Source organism: Scomber japonicus, chromosome 17 (genome assembly GCF_027409825.1).
Source record: "Scomber japonicus isolate fScoJap1 chromosome 17, fScoJap1.pri, whole genome shotgun sequence".
NCBI lineage: Eukaryota > Metazoa > Chordata > Actinopteri > Scombriformes > Scombridae > Scomber > Scomber japonicus.
In genome coordinates this window covers 8290682-8314432 of record NC_070594.1, presented here as the reverse complement: position 1 = coordinate 8314432, position 23751 = coordinate 8290682, and the positions used below count along the sequence as shown (strand labels likewise).

General features: G+C 39.2%; 1 protein-coding gene across 1 annotated transcript in view; it reads left to right on the top strand.

Annotated features, from left to right (window-relative positions):
- The window catches only part of vta1 (vesicle (multivesicular body) trafficking 1), a 57519-nt gene that overhangs the window by 11818 nt on the left and 21950 nt on the right, over nt 1-23751 (top strand). The window contains exons 2-3 of the mRNA XM_053337475.1: nt 8070-8164; nt 15936-16063. Coding sequence (XP_053193450.1) covers nt 8070-8164; nt 15936-16063 — 223 coding nt within the window. The remainder of the gene's footprint in view (nt 1-8069; nt 8165-15935; nt 16064-23751) is intronic.

The following is a 23751-nucleotide window of genomic DNA, read 5'->3' as shown; positions in this document are numbered from 1 at the left end:
TAATCAATTATCGTGATAGCTGGTGACTAGTTTTATATTGATCGACTGTTAAAAAACTGATTTCAGAGTAATGTAAAAATCTGAGGAAGCCTTTTCCTTTTTATATAAGTAGTTTTTTTTGAGTGAATGAAAGAGATAAAAAGTTAATTATTGTTCATTTCTTAAGTGAGGTAACAAGTCTATTAAAACGTCCTATCTAATCTCTCAGCGTCAGAAACCGTCCCATCACTCTGTGTGAGGTCTGAATCAGATTTGGCGTTGCCTGCGAAAATTGAGCCACCGTCACCAACGCCAACATCATTTTCTTTTTCTTTTTTTGTCTGACTGTTGTTGATGCATTTTCCGCATCACTCGGCCTCAGCCCTACATCAGCAGGTCTATCTAAATTAGCCTGCTAATGCCGGCCAATATTTTACCTCACCTCCACCTCGGAACAGGCTGATCAATAATGGGTTGAGTCAAAGCAGTGATTTGTTTAGCTGTAATGAAGCGGCGTAATTCACCAGCAGCCGCTCTCACCCCCCTCCGGCTGACAGCATTTGGCTGCGTTACAACAGCCGTTTCACACAGATTGGATCATTGACATTATAAATGTGCTGCGGAGCCGAGGTTGAGCACAGGTACTTTACCTCCATCTGTGGGGGGGGAAGAGACAGCGTCTGTTTACTTTATTCTAATTTCATTTAAATCTATTTGTTTATACGTTTTACATACCGGCAGTCTTTTCAGAGTCTGTCTCCTTTTAGTTTGAGTTTCTCAGTGATCACACGTGGTGAGGTAGATATGAATATTTCTTCCAAGCAGTTTGTAATCATTGGAAATGGAGCTGCTCATGCTTGAAAGGCCTCACATTAAAAATAAAAAAGAGGGCTGCAACTAAAGATAATTTTTTGATGAATCTGCTTGATTTTCTTAATTTAGCTATTCATTGTTTGGTTTATATAATGTCAGGAATCCACAGTGGAATAAAGGTTTCCCATGCTGGACAGTGAAAGTACAGAAAAAAGGCGTCATGAATAACACAGTAAAGGCTTGAATCCCTGGGTGTAACCGCTATTATATGAAGGTGAGACTAATCCCATCCACTTTTTTAAATTACTACTTTAGACCTCTTCACTTTTATGTTGAAAATCAGTACATCAGTCCATCATCTCAGAGCACCGTGTCAATGCTTCATTATGAAATCCACTCTGCTCGTTTATTGGGAAAATGCCCAAAATCAATGAAACTCCATTCCTGACGCTCGCTTGTAATTGATGCCAGGTAGCCGAGTTAATGCGGGTCACACACTGTCACAACTAGATGTCCAGGAAATTGTCGGCTTACTGAAAATCAAAGCTTGGCATTGAACTCAGTGTTCGTCTTTTGCTTCGCCTTTCGCTCACAACCTTTTTGTTTTTGTTACAAAGTCTCTGCTGTATACTGACTGACAGCAACCTCGCTGTGTTAGCTACCATGAGTAACGCTGCATTACATTTATTAAGATTATCGGCCAATATATCGATATCAGAATTTTTTTTATTCCCGTAATATCGGCATTGACATCTGCCCCAAAAATCTAGTATCTGTCGGCCTCTAGCAGCAACATGCCTACAGATAGAAGCTGGACAGTGCTGTGTGTACGACTGATTTAATGACTGCTCAAAACTGCTCTTTAACAGGATATTACATACTTCAAACATCTAGTTAACTCCATTTTACTGAAGGCCACCTGCTTGAATACAATGCATGATCTGATGAGCTCATATTTTAAAGTCTTACAGATGAAATATTGAGAACACATTTTTCCTCACATGCCAACAGCAGTTCAGATTTCAAATCAAATCCGCCAAACATCAAGAACATGACTGACAGCAAGTCAGCGCTCTGCTCCACAGCTTCTCCTTCTTCTCCTTCTTTTTCCAGATATATAAAGTAAATAACAGGAAGCAGCAGAACCTCATGATGAAGCAGCTGAGAGGAGAGCCACTTGTTTATTCATCGTGTCAGAGGCAGTTTGTGACCAGCTGCTTCTCGCCACATGAATTTGATTGAAATCATCGGTATTTTTCCCTCCGTTGTTTTTATATCGATCTTATTGAGACTCGGCGAGGTTTATGCGGATGACTAACGGGGACATTTTGTGGCGTAGTAAAGCACTTACAGCCTTTTCAGTCTAGAGTCTCTGACAGCGATTAAACTGACAGACGCAGCTCTCCTCCATAATAACGTCCTTGTCATTTATGTGACAGAGACACTACATTGGCACAGATTCTTCAAGACCGACGTCAGATACCCTCCAAGGCTGCGGCGCTCTGCCAGCACGCTTTACACTGGTGTAGATTCTTCACAGCTCATCATATTTTTCTCTTATGACAGCTGCCATGAATCTCCAGTTTTAAAGATCAAATCTAAACCCACAGATTCATAAAAGTAGAGCTTAATCTTCTTTGTTTGTGAAGAAAGTCTGGACTGATGAAACAGTTTTAAAACAGAAGTTACTGCATTTAGCACTTCAACAATACTGCCAAATCATTTACAGCTGCAGATTGATTCATTCATTAGTTCAACAGCTATTTTGATGATTGATGAATTATTTTGGGTCATTTTTTTGAGAAGAAAATGTTTTTTTGGAATGTGCATAAAACATTGTAAAGGCCCATTTATGCTCAACGGATGTATGAAAATATATATGTCATGTTACCGTCACTGCTCTCATACTTCCATGTGTCCTTTACGTTGGCATGGATGTTAACCAATACATCCACCAGGGGGCAGCGCAGAGTCAAACTTTTATGACAACAACAAACTCAAAAACAAACATGGCGACTGTGGAGGAGATATTGATAATGTTCCTCTTGCATAAAAGACAAAGACGATATGTTTAAAGTTTCTAACCAACTCGCAAAACCTTTCCTCAAAAAGTTCCTCCATTGTTATTTCTTCTTCTACAACAAATTTTAGAGACCAAACAACTATTCAGTTAATTGAAAAAATAATAGATTATTCAGTAATGCAAATAATCATTAAATACAGCTCTAAAACCATTACTGCCATAGTTTTGAGAGAATTTGTACTCAGAGCTGGAGCGATGAGTTGATAAATTAAGTAGTTGATCAACAGACAATTAATCTGCAACAATTTTTTAAAGCAAGTAAGGCAAAAATGTGCTGGTTTCAGCATCTTGAAGTGGGATAATTCCAACAGCCATTTTTCATTATTTTCTGAGATTTTATTGATCAAATGATTAAACGAGGAAATATTCGACACATTATTAAAAAGACATTTTAGTCGCAGGTCTTTTTGTACCATTACTGTAAATAAATGATGATTGGTGAGAAGTTTGGCAGCCTCTGGTGATGGTATTGCATAGAAAAAGATCTACACTTCAAAAGTGCCTAAAATCTAGCACTTTCATATCACACTTTTTTCCTTCTATTTTAACTTGCCTCTGCAGTAACTGATTGATCTGACATGCTCAGACAGGTATTACGCAACCCAGTGAATCCCCCTGTCATAACAGTTTAGCCAGATGTGGGTGGCGTTCCTGAAAAACCTCTCTGTGATCGAAGAGTCCCAGAAAATACAGAGCCAAAAAGTTGTTTTAGTCAGAAGCACGAAAGCAACTTTAGGACTGTGTTTTTTGGCTTGAGACATGTCTTTGGTGACAGTTTTTGCCTGTTTTGAGTTTTGAGTGTTTTTACCAGTTGTTTTCGCCTGTGTTGTCGACCCGTGGTTGAAAATGTCCATTTGCGAAACAATGGTGAGTTTACAGAAGAGGCCATTGACAACATCATCCTTTCTCACCAGCATCAAAGCACAAAGCTACTTTACTTCTCCCTCCTCTGCGTTCATTGGCAGCAGCCGTCGTCCTTCCTCTGAAGTCTATCGTTTGGGAGTGATAGATGATGTGAAATGGAATAGGAAGCAGCAAAAACACTGGCAGTAAAAAGCATCCTTTAGCGTAATTATGCGTGACGGGCAGAGGAGAGAGGTGCAGCAGAATGGAAAGCACCACTGAAGAGTGTGTTATCTGAGAGAATAACAGGAAACTGAAAGGTTATTATAGACATTTTCACCAGTTACTGAACACTCGTCAGCTGCTTTCTTTTTAGTAATGGACGTAAATAACAGGATCAGGAGAAAAAGTGCAGCCTTACCATAAGAATTCATTCATAAAATACAATCATAGTAGATTTCAGGAGTCAAATTACTGGGCTGTATGGAATGATAGGATTTATTTTTAGACTACAGAAACAAAACAAAATGCAAAGATAACATATATCAACCCTTACATACTGTTCAGGGTCTAATTTGACCCACTTTTACATTTGAGAGAAGAAAAAGACACCTTAAAAACTTTTTCTTTTAGCTAGAACTTTGATGACTTATCTTAATGTGACACAGAATATACAGAAATGGAAATATTTCAACTTTCTAAAAATGTCTTTTGCAGCTGATAAGCATTTTTGTTGAGTGTTTCGTGTTCGGCCCTCACACATGCCTTTATAGAGCCTTTTCAATTATGCAACTCAGCGATATATGACGTCACGGTTAGCAAACCATGCCCAATCACACTAATCAAACGAACCGGACTTAAGGGTCAAACGTGATCGGACACCATAAGGATCGTCTACTAGTATGAGTACGCACTTAGAGCCTGTAGGTCAACATAAACCCTTCCACACCATTCAAATACTGTTTTCGTTTGGCTTTTCACAACAGGGCGTTACTTAAGCTCTTCATGCTTGAAGCTGCCACATTGATGATTTGAATTTGTCAACCAGCTGAGATGATATGAAAATGATATGAACGTCATTCTTTAAAAGATTTATGCATGTAATATCATGCATGGAAAGATACTGCACATCTCTACCCTGCAGGGTTCAGGGACGCTGTTTTATGAGGAAGGGAACGCAGTCCACATGTTTGTAAGACCCCGAGGATACACAATACATTTTAGTGAGGAATGAAGAATAATACTAGAGCTGCAATGATTTATTGATTGGCAACTGTTGTGATCTTCAAACAATCATTTTAGCCAATTTTTTCAAAAGCATACATACCACATTTGTCAGTCATAGCTTTTGAATGTGAGGATGTGATGCTTTTATGTGTCAAATCTGATAATAAACAGATTGTTGGTTGCAGATATTGTTGGACTTTCGTGTGTTGATGGGACAAGACAAGACATTTGAAGACTTCGCCAAGGGCTTTAAATAATTAAAATGAAAATCATTATTAATTCAGACAATAACCAGCACGTCAATCTGTAAAATAACCAGTTGCAGTCCTAGAATAAACACAAAGCTGTTTGTTCACAATGAGCAAAAAAAACAACATATGGTACCTTTAATGATCAGCAGAGGGCTCAAGCATGTGGGAAACACGTCTGTAAATGTGAGAGGGGAGGGAGGGCTGAACTTGGCTCAGAGTTTCTGAGGCCTTACATCCTCTCTGCTGTCAAAGACTTTCTGTGTTGCATTTCATTGTCTGAGCAGCCAAAGTGAATGTTGGGCGTAACAGCACAGTGCATTTCTTTGTCACTTCCACGAATCCCTGGCTGAGCAGATATTATGTCTCAATGGGACGTTCCTGGAAATAAAGGATAAATAAAATGAAATAATAAAGAAAAACTAGCTCATTTGCTGCTTCGGTAGCTGAAGACCTATTGGCTGTTTGCGTCTCTGCACTGACAGCATGAGTACATGTGTGTCATACTGGTATTATTTTGGAAATCTTGAGCAGTACAGACCCCCACCAATCCACCCTGTGAAATGGGGACATTGTTCTGCTGATGCTGTGCAAGACAGCGAAACTCTGCTGTGACTCAAAACACCAAACACGAGGCAGAAACAGGCGGTTTAACACGCGCAGCACAAGGAAACGACAAAATTAGGACGGTAACAAATAAACCGGATGTAAAAGAAGCTGAAAATAATTTGTTTTTTCATCTTCTTGCTGCAGCAGATTGTTGAAGCTCACTTCATCAGTACAGCTATGGCAGATTCAGTTTCAGTTTTAACCTCTGAAAAGTCAACAAAATTTGACATTTTCTTTATTTACAAACAACTCGATGGTCACTTTTATTAGTACATCCATGGTGAAAATTGGTAAGCTAGAGATATTCTTATAAAATCCAATTAAAATCTGGTGAAAAAATTGTCATGTAAATGCAAGTAGACGTCAATGCTCAGGTTTAATATGGTAATTAATGTCCATGATTCATAATTCGACAAAGGGATGTAATCAAAGGTTACATTCAGTACCAATAAGTAATTATGAGATACTTAAGCCATAGTTATGAGTGCTTTTTTTCTTATGGTGAACACAACAGGCTTCTGTGCTAGAAGATGCATATTTTTGTAACACACTGAAATGCCACACAAACAAAAACTATCTAACCACATGACGTATTAACAATGGCTTCGCTCAATACATCATGTTAATCATCCAGTCTGGCGTCAGCAGAAAAAGCGACTCGGCTATAAAAAGCTGTGAGAAAACTCTGAGACGTGTTGACCCGCCGTCCTGTGAGGAGACAGCGAGGTCAGCGGAGAGTCCGGCTGTTGATGCTCAGAGCGCTTCTGGCTCGATTCATGTGGCGCTGCTCCGGTCCATGTAACAAATAGTGTTGAGGTTATCTAATCTGTCTCCATGTCTGCTGATAATCCTCCCAGCATCCGTTCACTGACTGTTCGTCTCACTTCAGACTGATACTGCAGAGTTAATTTTGCTTTTTGGCCCAAAGCATTATGCACACACTCACACACACACTCATGGATAGTAGGGGATGAGAGGTCTAGTGTTTGTTTGATTGGCTCTAGATTATCCTCAGCTGAGTGTATTTATCTAGTGATTCTCCTGCACTTACTTTACATTGTGTCACATTAACCTTAAAACAGCCACTGAAGAACTGAGGACCAGACTTTTAAAAAAAAGTCCTCCATGTGTGTCTAAACCAGGCGGGGAAGTAACATAGAACTGCAATCTATCAAATGGCCACCAGGGGCTGACCGGTTTGGTGTTTAAAGGAGAATTCACCAACTTCTCACTTGATTTCTAACCTCAGTAAACGTTTTCAAAATGTGTTTATGGTCTCAATCGCTAGTTTAAAGCCTTCTTCAATGCAGTATGATGTTCATTTGGGACATTTTGGCCTCCCTGATTTTATATTTTATGATAAAGCAGGGTATGCATTAGAGCGTGGCTACGTCCTGATTGACAGGTTGATTGACCAATGTCCTCGAGATCCAGTCCTCGCAACCATAGCAACCTCCCCGCTCCGCCCATGGCTCCGCATCATGCCCATATAAGTAGAATCCGTGTTTTTATTTTTCCCAGCATGCACCTGAAATTTTCAAGATTCGAAACTATTGTCTTCCGAGCAGCAGTCCACAAACCAATGGGTGACGTCATGGATGTTACGTCCATTTCTTTTATACAGTCTGTGGTCTAAACTCAAATGCGACCTTCACACTTTATATAAGTAGTTACTTGGAGATTTAAATGTGTCCTGGTCACACCAATTGACACTAGGTTGAATCACGTTATTGGCCCATATAGACTACTATATCATGAAATTGGGTTTAGACTGCAGTAAGTTATTACTATTTGTGAAATATTTGCAGTTCAGCTAATAAAACCAGACAGACAGTCAGTTGTCCCTCTTCTGCTGCTGCTCAGGTCATCTAGCTGCAAGATTTAAGATGTTGCATCATGTGAAGAGAAGAATCTGACCACAGATCTAATTGACAGATGAGGGATTATGGGAGCTGGAGTTCTGACAGAAAATCTTCTCTGAACAATCAGATCTGTCCCGGCTCAGGTGGACATCTTTTTGACCTTCCTCGTGGCCCACTGTGCTTTTGAGTTCACATCCTGAGATGCAGAGGAAAAAGAAAAACATCAGCGGCTTGTCAAGAAGCTGCTGTTGTGAAAAATTCACCCCCGACTTTCTCTAATGAGTCTTCCACATGACTTGGGCTGACCTTTGAACAATGCTGTAGAGGAATGGAGTTTACTGTGCAGTAAAAAAAAGATGTTTAATTCTGTCCACCTTTCATCTCTGCTCTTCATGTGTGCCGCAGGTCGTCTCTACGCCATGCAGACGGGAATGAAGCTGGACAGTAAAACACCGGAGTGCAGAAAGTTCCTGGTCAAACTCATGGACCAGCTGGAGACGGTACGTTTGACCTACAGTACTTCAGTACATTTTCTCCTAGTGTGGACTCCCACAGTGCCCAGGAGGCCTGAGGAGAAAATCCTCCATCGTAGCACACATTATTTTTAAGTCTTACACAGAAATAATATCATCGATTTTTTTTTTTTTAATAGAAATTTGATTGAGAAACTATTGTCAGTTACCATGGAGTTGTAGATTTTCAAACATTTGTTTTTTCTGATTACACTAAAATGTTTGAAAGTGGATTTTTAGCCGTGGAAACAGCACAAGATAAATTGTTATAGCAGGTCTGGAGCTCTTGAATGTATCTCGTGATCAAATAACCAGATGGGGTTGTTTATTTCTGGCAGATCCACTGTTAAAGACCAGACAAACAAAGCCACTCCATCACATTGATGCATAAATCCTATAAATTCAACATTTGTGTTTGTCAGTGCTGCTCATTGGTTTGCAACATTGCCATTAATGGCCTAATGTAGCATGATACAGATAGATACCAAGTCTGTGCTCACAAGCTATACAGTAGAGTTCTCATCTAAAGAGCCTAAATACACTTAGTTTATTTTAAGTTACTTACTTAAGACACATTGAAAAGCATCAAATAATAATGTGTGTAACTCACTGCAGATATATTGGTATCAGCATACGTCATATTATAAATGACAGGAAATTGAGGTATTGAAATGTCAAATATATATTTAAAAGGTACACAATATCCAAAAAAACGACCAACCAACGAAATCTAAAGAAGAAAAAAAGTTAAGGGAACTTAAAAAATGTTTATTTTTACATTATGGCTTAAAAACTAGTGTAATTCTTAAATATCAATATCTAGCAGTTTCAGTAACAAGGACTTACAAAGTGCTTTACATAAAATATAACACATTTAAGACAAGGTGTAAAAGAAACACAAAACATTTTTATAAGATTTTTAAACAGTATATAAAGGAGTTAAGATAAACCTAAATAAAAAAGACAGATTAAATAGAAAAATAAATGCTTCAGAGCAACAAACATTTGCTGGTTGCAGCTTATCAAATGTGAGAATTTAAAGCTTTTATGTATGTATGTATTGAAGGCTTCAAGTATCCACATCACACGCATACTGGACTATGATTGGCTCCAAACAAGTTGTGATGTCACAAATCCTGCTCGTAGCTACTCATGTTAAACTGAGATTAAAGGTGAGCTCAGAGAAACTTTCCTCCTTTTATCAGATGAATATGAAAACAAACTTTATAAACATCTTTCTGCACTGAGAAGAGAACAACACCCAGCTGAAGGAACAAGAGGAAAAAACATGTTTTTGAATTTTGGGGGGACTTTAAGAATTTCATTTATATTTAATCTCCATTTGCGTGTTATCTTACGTAAGTGCTGCCGGGCTGAGGTGATATTATTTTTAATATCAGCGCTCAGAAAGCCACGTTTTAATATTCCTTCAGGTAAAATGCTGCATACCAAACTTTCAGCTTTGTTTTACTTTCAGACAATATTGCAAATTAATTTGACATTATCCGTATCTGCAAACGGTGTTTCTGACAGAAGAAAGTTTGGAAACCACTGACTAAAAAAATCACCTCATAGCTTCTTATGTTCCAAACTTGTTACGGTGTTAATAATGAATCTGATAAACTGTGCAGCTCCTCAACAATTTGAAAGGAGGTGAAGATAAATACTGTATGAAGAGAAGTCTGGGTAGGGAACTTGCTCAAGGGTTCTTGTTCTGTTTTACATTTATACACATTAGGCCGAGTGTCAGGTGACATATTAGAAAATGCTTCATGAAGAATAATGTCCTGCTGTAGAGGCACGAGGCCCAGCTCGACAGCCTTATTACTCTTATCAGCATACATCACCATGCACTGACCACAGGCTTGGCTTTTAAAATGGAAAATGCTGCAGAGGAGCTGCAACACACCAGCCTGTAATATCACCTTAAGTGCAGCAGCGCATGGATGAATGGCTCTATTCTTATAAAACACACTGCAGAGCCCTGATGCTGCGGTAATGAATACACACATAGGAACACACACACACACACACACACACACACACACACACAGACACACTAGCAGGTTTGAGGTTTCCTTCCTCAGAGATGTGAACTACAGGAGAGCCGCCATCACCTGAGAAGGGGATCAGTGTCTCTTAAGTACAGTACCCCCCCTACAGTTTGGATATGAAGCACAGCAGGATGAAAACTTCAAAAGCATGGTATTTAATTCAACAGAAAGGGTCAGAGTAAAAAACCAAGTTTTAGATGAAATGAAGCTGCATAGTAATGTCCAACCCTGCTGTGTAGAGATAAGGAGTAGTGTCATAACGGAGAGACCTTTTGAACTGTTTGCACTTATTTTAAAGTATAAAATAACTAGTATAAGGGAGGTAAGTCTTTCAGGTGTCAGATTGAAATCTCTCTTATAGAGTGATGATAAAATTGAGATTGAAATCTATCTCTGTCACATCAGAAAAGACATAATGTAATCAATGATCTAAAAATCCATATTAACCACGAATCCTTGTGTACAATTAGACTTTGTTCTGTCCAAGTGGAGGTTTGTTGTTTGCATTTTAAGTCAGCTGCAAAGAATGGCTAATTACTTTATCAACGTAAAATTAATCCGCAACTATTTTGATGTATTAAATAATAATTTTAGTCATATTAAAAATACCAAAGATTTGCTACTTCCAGTGTCTCAGATGTGAAGATTTGATATTCGTTTTGGTAAACTTAAATATCTTTGGGGTTTAGACTGTCTAGATATTTGAAGACATGACGTTGGACTAGGAGGAATTATGAAGAGTGTCTCACTTTCTATAGATCAAACAATCTGTAAATTTGTAATGGAAATAATGGTTAGTTGCAGCCTTAATATAATTTCACTATCATTGAAATATTCATTTTTTGTAATTGAACAGTTGTCTGGTATCAGAGTTGTTTTTGTCAGATATACAAAAACGTAGATTTACAGTCAAAATGTCCAGATTTACGTTTCCTTACATCAACAAATATCACTGTATGCAATAAGCCAGGTTCAGTTTGTCTGCTTTTGTTCATCAACTTTACAATTACACAATTTCTTGTTTTCTTGTTAAAGCCTGAAGTCCCAGAGCTCTGATGAGGCTTCTGCTTTCATTGGACACAAATGTACGCAAAGGTGGCCGCTCTCCGGATTGTCGACGGGGGGCAGACTAATTAGATTTTACAGAGTTGTAAAGATGAGGAGGGCAGGAGATGAGATGAGAGGAGGTGAATGTGCTCAGTGTGTCTCAATGGGGGTCAAAAAAATGAGCCTTTAATCATGAAACAGAGAGGAGGAGAGGAACAGAAGGTGAGGAGATAGAGCATCTTGACTGCTGCGAGTCACAACTTTTAAAAATAATTTTGTTGATGTATTCCTAGCTGACCAGTAACGTGTGAAATTCTATCTTTTCTTTCTACTTGCACAGCAATTTCTGAGCTTTAAGAGAATAAACGTCCCTGTGGTCAGAACGATCGTTTAGAAATCAGATACGAAGTGGCGAGGAGAGGAGTTAAGGGGAGAAAGGAGGAGGTGAATGAGAGCAGGTGGGGGGTCTTTATGGAGAGAAGGAGGAGGTGGGAAGTCCCGCAGCGAGGCAGGAATCGCTTTATTGATCGCTCGGAGCCAATTAAAGGCAGCAGTGGACAGAGATGAAAACATGGAAACATACACACTCACTCACATGCTGCCCCCTTGAGCCAGCTTTTACAGAGGCTCCAGGGATCGTCGTTACTGTCACACGTTCAGGATGCTTCTCCCAACAGGACACGCATCCGCTGCTTTGATGTGTGTACTCTTGTTATAGCTGTTGCTCGTGTTTATATTTGCGTAAATGTCTTTATGTTTCTGAGTTTAAGTGTATTTCTGTGTGGTATAATATGCTTCCCACCAAAAGCAAATTATTTTTCAAAGCAAAACATTTTACAGTGCACTTTACGCTTAAAAAGGTGTTATTTGGTTTTTGCCTGCCACAGATAAACCAGTAATAGCTTATACATATATTACCTTGTTAGTCAGAAGAAATTGCTTAAGGGAAATGCCAAAGATATGATAGTTAAGAAACACTGTCTCCATTAATGACATTATTTACTTCAAAAGGATCCTCATAAAAAAAAGTCACGCCAGAGGGATGTTCTAGAATGTTGAGTAACAGGCCGTGTCAGTGAGGAGGGTTCTAGAATGTTGGGTGACTGGTCCAGCGTGCTAGTGAGGAGGGTTCTAGAATGTTGAGTAACAGGCCAGCTTGTCAGTGAGGAGGGTTCTAGATTGTTGGGTGACTGGTCCAGCGTGTCAGTGAGGAGGGTTCTAGAATGTTGAGTTACAGGCTAGCTTGTCAGTGAGGAGGGTTCTAGAATGTTGGGTGACTGGTCCAGCGTCTCAGTGAGGAGGGTTCTAGAATGTTGAGTAACAGGCCAGCTTGTCAGTGAAGAGGGTTCTATAATGTTGGGTGACTGGTCCAGTGTATCAGTGTGGAGGCTTCTAGAATGTTGGGTGACTGGTCCAGCGTGCTAGTGAGGAGGGTTCTAGAATGTTGAGTAACAGGCCAGCTTCTCAGTGAGGAGGGTTCTAGATTGTTGGGTGACTGGTCCAGCGTGCTAGTGAGGAGGGTTCTAGAATGTTGAGTAACAGGCCAGCTTGTCAGTGAGGAGGGTTCTAGAATTTTGGGTGACTGGTCCAGTGTGTCAATGCGAATGGTTCTAGAATGGTTCTAGAGGGTTCTAGAATCACTGTGTCTGAAAGCACATACTATGCACTACAAACTCAATTGTTCAATATACTTTTGTGTGAATTAACAGTAGCATAGATCTTTTTTGGATGCACTGAGATATAATTATTACGCACTATTCATACTACGGTTTTGGTCATACTAAAAAATCTTGCATACTCTGTTAGTTTACTAACTATACAGATGCAGCCCATAACCATAAAAATCCGAAAAGGTCATTGTTGATGTTATTAAAGACATGTCTGAACTCACTATGATCCCTCCACTCCCTCATTTTTAGTGTGCAAATGTCTAGGACGTGGGAAAAAGGTGTTACAACAACAACTTTTCATTTTTCATCTAAATATTGACAAAATGATATACTGTTGAGAAAGGTTCTGTTCCAAACCTGGATTTTTCGTTATTAACGTTGTAACAAATGTCAATGGGATGAATGAGGTTTTCTTACTTCTGGAACAGAACTCGGAAGTTCCTGTTTCATTACCGCTCTCTATATCCCAGAGTGCAAGATGACTTCATCAGATGTCTTGTTTTGTTTGGCCAACAGATAGAAAGATATTCAGATTACTATGAGAAAGACAGACATCAAATTCTCCCATTGGAGAACCTGGAACTATCCTAGCATTTTTTTTTTGCTTAAAAAATTAACCTAAACGCCTCAACTCTTTAGCGATGATTTGATTGATGTTCTCCAGACTTTCTCAGCACAGCTTTCTAAAACATGGGGATACCTTGAGGTGTTTTTTTTTCTTTCTATGTTCCACTCCTTTATGAACTGTAGCTGGTAGTTGTGACTCATTTCTACAGATGCAGTGAACGAGCGAGTGAGGACACAAAGCACAACCTCTTTCTCTTTCCCCGATGACCTGGCTCTTAGGCACAATACATGTTGGACTCATTAGTTCTATTTTCCACTGGCTCAACTCTCCGAGGCTTCACTCTCACTGGGATGGTGGAAAATCACTTGTTTGAAAATCAGTTTCATATGTTGCAGGGCGGGAAATCACCAGCAGCTACCTGGCTAATGCTGCTAAATTTAGAGGCTTGTCTGCTCCAGAAACCACAGAGGTTACAGTCTAAAAATATGCTGACGGGATTGCCAAAGAAGGTTGTGTAGGGATGAAACATAGACTGTGGGCAACTAGTAACACACATTTCTTAAACGCCACAATCACACACATAATTCTTCATACATAACTGCGTTTTAAGGAATTTGTTATCATTTGTTTATTACTGGGATTGATGAAAAATAGGCAAATTTGACCATAGGCAATTTAGGCTTGAACAGGAGAAACACTTTTCTTTTAAGCATGTTCGTTTAAAAGCAGACAGCTGTTAATATGAGCGGACACTAATGATGTCTAGCTGTTAGACGCATTAAAAGGAATCTTGCAGATGATTTTATTTTATTAGATAAACCATTCAGTATTTCTTCTCCATCTTTATGTGGTCCAAACCTTCCACGTGGCTTTTGTAGCATGGAGCCCATCCTGGTGATTGGTGGGTTAATGAAAACATGTCAGTAGTTTAGTCAAATGAAAAATCACTCCATTCTGTTGAGAAGTGATTCATAAGGGTTTCCAATACAACTTCTTTTCAGCTTTTGAAGTGACTTCAATTTTTGGGCTGCAAATAAAATTATTTTCATGATCAAATAATATTTTTTACGATCAATCGTTTCCTCTATAACATTAGAAAATGTCATATTTTCCCCACAATTCCTAGGTGACATCATTAAATGTCTGACAGTCCTAAACTCAAAGATATTCAGTCTGAAGTAAAACAGTAAGTCAGAAAATGGAATGAGACGACTTGTGTAAATAACTATTCAGCTATTAAAATAGTCAAAAGATTAACTGAATAATCAACTACCTGTTGAAGCTCTAATAATTGTCATCTGAATCAGAAATACTCTACCAGAGAAATGTAGCATTTTTACTTTTTTTATTACTTAAAATATTTGGTGATTGATTTACTGTCTGTGAATTGATCAGCTAATAGATTTTTGTACCCTTTTAAAAGTCACTGAAATCCACTTGAAATTCTGTTAAATGGACACCTCAGAGTGAGCTGAAGCTTTAGAGAGGGTGTTCAGTGTAGTGAGTTTCCTTTGATCCCAGATTCTTTATATTCCCTGACCAGTTGTCTTCTTTCATTCTGCACTCAGCCACAGTGGTTTTACAGTTCTCTGCTCTAGGACAACACACACACACACACGATGAAGTCAGTGTATAGTGTGTCTATTCAGGCCAGTCAGGGTCCACCAGCTGGAGAGGAGCCAGCGTGTTTGCTTTAGTGGTTTTACAAGAAACCTGAAGCCCTGAGAGGGAGAGAGGGAGAGAGAGAGGGAGAGGGAGAGAGGGAGAGAGAGAGAGAGGGGGAGAGAGAGGGAGAGGGAGAGAGAGGGAGAGAGAGGGAGAGAGAGAGAGAGAGAGAGAGAGAGAGAGAGAGAGAGAGAGAGAGAGAGAGAGAGAGAGAGAGAGAGAGAGAGAGAGAGAGAGAGAGAGAGAGAGAGAGAGAGAGCTCAGCCTCTTTCTCTGCTCCCAAACGCTGTGGGAGTGCCCGCCGAGTCCGCTGAAGCCCCGCCCCCTACCAAGTGTCACCAGCCAATCAACATCACCACCTCTACCCGAATCATGGACACTACGTCTGAGAGCTGTCTTCCGCTAGCTCAGCTGCTAGCTCCGCAGCTAACACGACGGCTAACTTGGCGGCTAGCTCTGCTGCTAACTCAGCTAACTGGCTAACTGTAGACTGTAGTTAAAAGATTTTGGTTCTGTGTTTTAAAAACTGTCATTAAAGTAAGATCATTGTAACTTATGCAAACATGTCCTTGCTTCAGTGGGAGCCATCTCTCTCTCTCTCTCTCTCTCTCTCTCTCTCTCTCTCTCTCTCTCTCTCTCTCTCTCTCTAATAATAACCCGGAATCAATTCGTGGGGCTTGATTCCGTGGCTCCGCGTCACACATTGGTCTAGGTATGGGAAACACTGAGCTGATTTTAGATATTTTGTGTTGCAGATGAAGAAGGAGTTGAGTGACAGTGACTCCATCACTCAGGAGGTTGTTGGAAACGCTCACATTGAAAACTACGCCTTAAAAATGTTCCTCTACGCTGATAACGAGGACAGAGGAGGACGATTCCACAAGTAAGAAACATGAATCCACTCTTCTCTTCTATCTTCTCCTCTTATTTCCTCTCCTCTCCCCTCCTCATCTCCCCTTTTCTCCTCTCCTCCCTTTTACTCTCGTCTCCTTTCCACTTCTCTCCTCCCTTCTTCTCTCCTCTCTTCCCATCTCCTTCCTCCCTTCTACACTCCTTTGCTTGCCTCTCCTTTCCTACCATCTCCTCTCCTTTTCTATTTTTTCCTCTCCTTGCCTCTCCTCTCTTCTCTCCTTCCTTCTCCTCTCATCTCCCCTCCTCTCCTTTTCTGTCCTCGCCTCTCCACTACTCCCTTCTTCTCTCCTCTCATCTCCCCACCTCTCCTTTTCTGTTCTCTCCTCTCCGCTCCTCCCTTCTTCTCTCCTCTCACCTCCCCTCCTCTCCTTTTCTGTTCTCTCCTCTCCGCTCCTCCCTTCTCCCCTCCTCTCCTTTTCTCTCCTCTCCCCCTCTCCTCTCCTCCCCTCTCCTCTCCTCTCCTCGTCAAACCTCACTTCTTCTCTCTCCTCGCCCTCCCCTCACTTCTTCTCTCCTCTATTTCTCTTCTGTTCTCCTCTCCTCTCCTCTCTTCTTCTCTCCTTCCCTCTTCTTTCCTCCCTTCTCCTCTCCTCTCCTCTCCTTTCCTTTCCTTTCCTTTCCTCTCTTTTCCTCTCCTCTTGTTTTCTCTTCTCATCTCATCTCTCATCTATCTCTCCTATTTCCTCTCCTCTCTTCTCTTCTCTTCTCTTCGCTCTTTGGAGACATTTTTTTGTGAATGAAACTCACCCACAAACAGACTAGAACAGTCCTTACATTATATGGACATTTTATGGGTTTCGATGATACTAAACATGAAATCTCAGGAGTGTTTAGCTCCTCGTGAACAGGTGACATTCATCAAGCTGAAACCACAAGTACTACAACTTGGGAAGACTTTGATGAACAAACCTCATAGAGAAAAAAAAAGAAGTTTAGCAGAAGCAAATGAAAATGTCCAGAGAAAACTCCACCTGTGTGTGTGTGTGTGTGTGTGTGTGTGTGTGTGTGTGTGTGTGTGTGTGTGTTCAAAATGTCTTCACTTACATTTTCCCAGACTGTCGAGGGAACTGAAAACTTGCCTCTTTTAATCTCTTGGGTCAAGTTAATTTTATTTGCATAGCCTAAAAAACAGTTATTTGTCTCGGAGGGTTTTTACAATCCCGTACAAACTGTGCCAGAGAGTCACGGGGGCAGCAGGTCACTTTTTCCCCTCCGTAGCAGAAGAAAACGTAGCTGGTGTTTATTTAGGTCAGGAAACCACCTCAGCCAGTTTGCCTCCAGCCTGTTGATTTAGTGAGTGTGTTTTTAAAATATTTGATATCAAAAAAAAAAAAGTGTGATAAGAGTGTTTTTTCAGGATTTAACTGAAAACAGGAGTGTTTTCTCCTGTAGACCGGGTGTGGTTTTATTCATGTTAATACTGAAGTTCTGAAATACCAAAAATCTAACTTTTAACCTTTTCTAATAGTCACGCTATTCTCCACTATCAACACATTCCTTTCCATGGAACCAGGGAGTAGTTTACAAAAGACTTACGGACAGGAAGGCAGGACAAACGTAATGGGCATACACACACACACACACACACACACATGTAGTCCCACCTTATTAATGTTTGTATGCCCCAAATAATTCAAGTTTGTAGCTCAACATACTAAACAACAGAAGTAAAGAAAAGTTTCCTCCTCTGCTTTATATACTCATAATTCCATAAAGCTGCACCTGACTTTCCATTTCAAACTTAATCAATCTTTTTAATTTGATAATTGGAGTGTTTTTAATCATTAATAAATCCAAGCTCTCTGACAGATTATTTCAATCATCATATTTAAGGAGGCAGATCATAAATGAGAGTACACATAAGTAATTGAACAAGTTGAATTAAAGGATTAGTTTCGCTGGATAATTCACGATATGTACGTTTTCCTTCCCGCTGTTCATTCATTCATTTCAGTCAACTTATCATTGTATTTCTGAAATATGATATGTGGAGTTCTTTAAAAGGGCTTTTTTCCAGACAGGAAACATCTGGGAACAAAATAAATCCTCATAGGAGAAGGAATTTTTATATGTCTTGCACATGGTGTCCTCGAAGGAAGATGTGTCCTCCCGTTCTTCTTCCTTAAGTTTCTCCATGTTTATTGTTTTTTTTCACTTTTCTGTTCTTTGGTGTTATAAGTGGAGGTTGTTGTTTGTTGTTGGATCAATATTTTTTCATTTTTTTAGCTTTTGACTCCAGGAAAATATACAACTTATACAAAATGAATGTATATAAATGGCTGTATTTGTTGATGGTTGACTTAAGATTACTTTTAAATGATGCATTTCATTGGCTACACACAGTAAAAGTAGTTTTTCCATGTTTATTAGTAGAGTGTAATGGGAAAAAGAAAGTTTGTGTTTCATGCGTCTTCTCCACCAGCCTCCCAATGATTATGAGAAATGTTACTCACACATCACACCTCCGCCCGGTTTCATAACAACACAACACAGCACAACACACTGACCTCTCCCAGCCTACATGGGTCTCTTGTTATACCTGTAATACTCATGTCTTTAGTTTCCATCACAGTTATATGTGTTTATGTCATTTAGAGACAGGAATCTGTAAAAATGTACAGACTGTTATGTCGTCACTTTATGTTACCCTGCCTTTTTTTTTTGCCGTTTCATTGTATACAAGGATTCAACTCAGGGGCTGCTCAAGTTTTCCACTGTATCATTAATAATTAAGGGTGCAGCCCTAGTTTTAATGCTGCTGATTTCACCATATAGTTGTTCTTATTTACATATTTTTTCAGATGTCAGACGATGAAAGCTGTAACCGTGTTATCATCACAAAGCTGCTGCCTGCTGCAGATAAAAATCATTATTTTATGATCACAACATCATCTGACAAAACTGACAGAACAAAGATCAGCTGGATTTAAAATGCATGATGATGAGTTGTCATATTCATGTATAGAGATTTAAAATAAGCATCTCCAAACAAACTCCAGCAGCACACTATCTAACTTTCAATGATACATTTATTTGCAAAGTTTCAGTGCTAAACCTTCATCAGGCTAATAATATGTGACAATGAGAATCTTAAATAGGAGTGTCTGTAAGGCTGCAACCAATTACATTCCCCATGTGCAATAGGAAGTCATAAATACCAAACATCAATTTAGTATGTGACAGCCTCCAGTATCATACAAGAAGATAGAAAAGTAAAACGCTCTGTAGAGTAACAATCATAAACATACCTCAACAACCTCTATTCTGTCAAGACTGCATATTTTAACCCTTATGTACTGTACTATGTTCAGTCTCCCCTCTCATAATTAGTCTCTATATATAGAGCATCAACTTTTTGTTAATGGATAAAAAACTGTTCTGGCAATATTTATTTATCAAGAAGCACAAAGTCGTTCCTTGTCTTTCTCTAGTTTATTCAGTCGTCTGCAGACGGACTCCTTGCTGTCTCAAGTGTGAGATGGCACAGCGAGCCCAGAGCAGAGGAAACAGTCAGATTATATACAATACATTATCTTATGAAAGGATGACTTCGTTCTACCATCAGAACAATGTAAGCACAATAGTCACGTCATAATGTGTGTACAATCAGGACAATGGTTAGTCAGTAGATTATAACATACATGATGTTCACTCAATCAACATTTCATGTAACATAAGTGGTGTCATTGTCAACAGATTATGACACACACATACACCTAATCATATGACATAGTTACTCATGTGATCAGAGAAGATGAATAATAAGAATTCCCATTACGAAACATTTACAGTCTTACTATATAATGGTCCAACGTTATTTAACATAGGAGAATAATAATGAATGTAAGTAAACAGGTTTTTTTATGAATATGTGTCAAACATTCAACAAAAATGTTTTAAAAAGTTTAAATATTTTCATTTTTGTATAGTCTGAGTGTCACATTAGGATAACTCATCAAATATCTGGCTAAAAGAAATTTCAGTTCATACAGTGTTTTTTTCTCTCTTAAATGTCAAAATGGGTCAAAATAGACCCTGAACAGCATGTGTGGGTTAAATGAAATAGATCCCTATAAATAGATCCTACAGATCCCAAGAGGTAATTGCAGTAAAATGCACATATAAGAGGTTACAGCTTATAGTTTTCTTATGGATTTCCCAACATGCAAGCCCACAGGGACAGAGTATCACATATTTGGATGCACAAGTGATGCAATGTTTTGCCTGTGTGGAGATTATGAGAAATGATTAGTTTTCCTTGTCTTATTGCACATGGGGATTTAAGTATGTTTGTGTTAGTCAAATGGAGCTAGTAGAAATCAGTGTGGACCAAGTTATCCCTCATGTTTTATGCCTACTTTTATTCACAAGTAGACCCGAATCTTGAAAAATGGAAGAGAGTTTAGGTCAGACTTTAAGATTTGCTAGTATTTAAATAAAAACGAAACATAGTATTGCAGTAGAGTGGATACAGAATATGGAGTGATACGCATGATGGATATTTTCTTTTGTTTCAGAATGAGTGAACTTTTTTTTTTTTTGAAGGCCAACTCACATGTTTGACAAATCCACTGTGATGAGTATCCCCGCTGTGCACATCTATTTTTCATATCCGCGGCCTTCTCCGTGAAGTGCTCTGTGGAATGACAGATCCCGCTCTATTGAAAAGACTGACTGATAGGGAGACCCTTTTTTCAAGCCATTAGGGTGAAAAGCTGTAGACAGAAATAAGATGCTTTATAAATGTCAGTGTTGTAATTATGAAGCTGCTATTTTTCATGACCCACATAAAGCACATCCACTTTTAATAAGAATTTCATATTTTTTTTACCCAACCTGCCCAATCTGTAGATTAACCCTAGTGGCCATGGATATAACTGCAGTCTGCATCATTGTTTAGTTTAGTTTAGTTTAGTTTAGTTTAGTTTGAATACATTTTCTTGATCAAAATTAATGATCAATTATCGATGAATCATTATATATTTTTTATCTTAAAAATGCCATGATGATGAATTGAGCCTCTTTTAGAAACACTTCCAAAAAAACAATCAAATCTAATAACAACTTAATCCAAAAACAGAATATTACTCCAGACTGACAGTTTTTGTCAAAATATAACGTTAAAGGACTCCAAAATGCACCCCTTGTTGATTAGCATGTTAGCATTGTTAGTATGACTGTCAGTCGAGCAGCTGAAACACTCTGATGGGACCGAAGTAGGCGAGATGCAGAGGCATTGTGGCGCTATCCTGGGTAGCCTGGCCAAGGTGCAGGTTACAATGAACTCCCTCATTTTTAGTTTGAAAAGGTCCCACGCCAAACTTCGCCTTGACCTCTTCATGTTTACGTTTGATATCTACGGCAGCTGATAGGTAGCTGAGCAGTTTTCTCTGTCATATATCGCCCCCTCTTGGTAAGATGTCTCATTGTTGCCACATAGTGAAATTCATTGCATTGCTTCAAGACTCGCACAACGCAACACAACTTCTATTTGAAACCAGCGTTTGATCGATAAAAAATTAATGTGATCGACACCATTTTTAACAATCAATTATCGATCATCGATTAATCATGCCCATCCCTAGTCCAGTCACAAGCTGTGTTTGATAAATGTCTGAGGCTTAGATTATAGCAAAAATAATATGACAATAATATATAGAAATCAACTCAATGTTTTAGTTAATATACTCACTCACAGACAGGGTGTTTGTGAGGTTGTGAGAGAATCAATGGACCAGTACCACAGGAACATTTCAGGTCTGGTGCTGAGTATCTGACCAGTGCTCGGTTCAGTTTATCAATTTCTAAGCAATGGTTTAAAATAAATTAATACATTTTAAAAATTATATACACAATACCTTTTTATATCATCCTGCAGAAGATCTCATTTCCTCCTGTCCTTGGGCTGATGGGACGTCATTAGCCTCGAGCCCTCTTCACTATACAGAAAATCAAATCCTGATTCAGAAATGCAGCTTTTCTGTTTAGCATCTTCAAAATAAGAGAGTATTTCCTAATGAAAAGAAATGGTAGGGGTCATGATATATGTTTTTGTAGGATTCAAAAAATTCAGAAGGTATTTCATGCCTCAGCATCTTGAATACAAATACCACCACCGGTTTGATAAAGCTTTTATCGTTCATCTGTTCATTTAAGGCTTTTTCAACTGGAGTGATATCTGGTCATTGGATAATTCCTTAGAGGAAATATTAATTACCGTGTCCTTGAGTTGCTGCGTATCCATAGCCGGCGTCAAGGTGCTTGGATGTACGTTTACCCCGCTTGCATTCTTTAAAGATGGCTTCTCATTATCACAAAGTGTTTGCCTGGTGATAATCTAGCATCATCACATTCAGAATAAATATCTCATTGCAAGGTTGACAGTGTGTCTGAGTTTGTTTGATCCATTCGTTACCGTTTCTACACTCCTCTCTCCTGAAATTCTGTAAAAGCATCTGTTGCCATTTGAACCAGCAGCAAACACGTACTCAATAGGCTGTAAAACAAGACAAATATCATATAAACAACTCTGAACTACAGTATATTAGAAAATGTCACTGCTGCAAGTATGAGCCAGATCCTGTGGACACGAGGAGTTATATTTTATTTTTTTGGATAAACAGGTATCACAACAGGAAAATTAGTTTCCTCTCCCTCCGTCAATAAGTGTGAGCAGCTTGTAGCAAGCTGTGGAGGATGAATAGATGCAGGCGACAGGTTCTCTGGAGTTGTTTGTGTTGTAAATAACAGCTCAGAAGCAGCTCTGTTTCCAGCAGGTACATTAAGCAGGATTGGGTAATATTTCTGTTCCGCTGAAGGGGGAACACAAACAGCCTGCGGTTTTATGAGAAGCAGCGGTCTGCTCTAACAGGACTCAGGCTTCAGGGGTGTGTTATGTCACCACTGGATAAACACACACACACAAAAACCTAGTGAACACACAGTCACATACAACATAACAACAAGTAAACATGGAGACACTCATGTACACATTCACGTAGTCTGGCACACACATGTTGAGGCACAGAGGTTGAATGTTTATGGGAAACTTTGGTGGAATAAGAAACTTCCTCCAACATGTTGAGGCCACTGCTCAGTAGCTCACACAGCAGGACACAAGGAACCCTTTCATATTCCTTACCTTCACTGTGTGTGTGTGTGCGTGTGCATGTGTTTGCATGTGTGTGTGTGTGTTGTGATGGGAAATGACCTCTAACCAAGTGCCGGTAAATCTGGGCTGTGGTTACTCCGTTTTTTTCTATTTCCAAACCAGAAAACCTCATTCAGTAGTTAAACTAATTTACTGAATCAGTTACTTAAAGGGAAAAATTCACTGCTGTGAGTATGGTGATTTCTTAAAAACCACCAGTATGCATTGCTCATGTCCCATCCAATCAGATTGACTGACTCTACTGGAGTTATGTTTACGGCCAGCAGAACGTCTGTTAAGCAAAGACTGAGCAATCCTATAATCTCTATTTCCATTTACAAAGTGTTGTTCTTCTTCTTCAGCGAGTCTGGATTAGATATTAATATACCCGATATTATCAGCTGATATTGGCCTATCACAGATATATACCAATATGTGTATTATATAGGGAGCATTTAATGTATATTTGATCTTTTTCTTAATCCAAGTTAAATATATTCTTCTCCCTT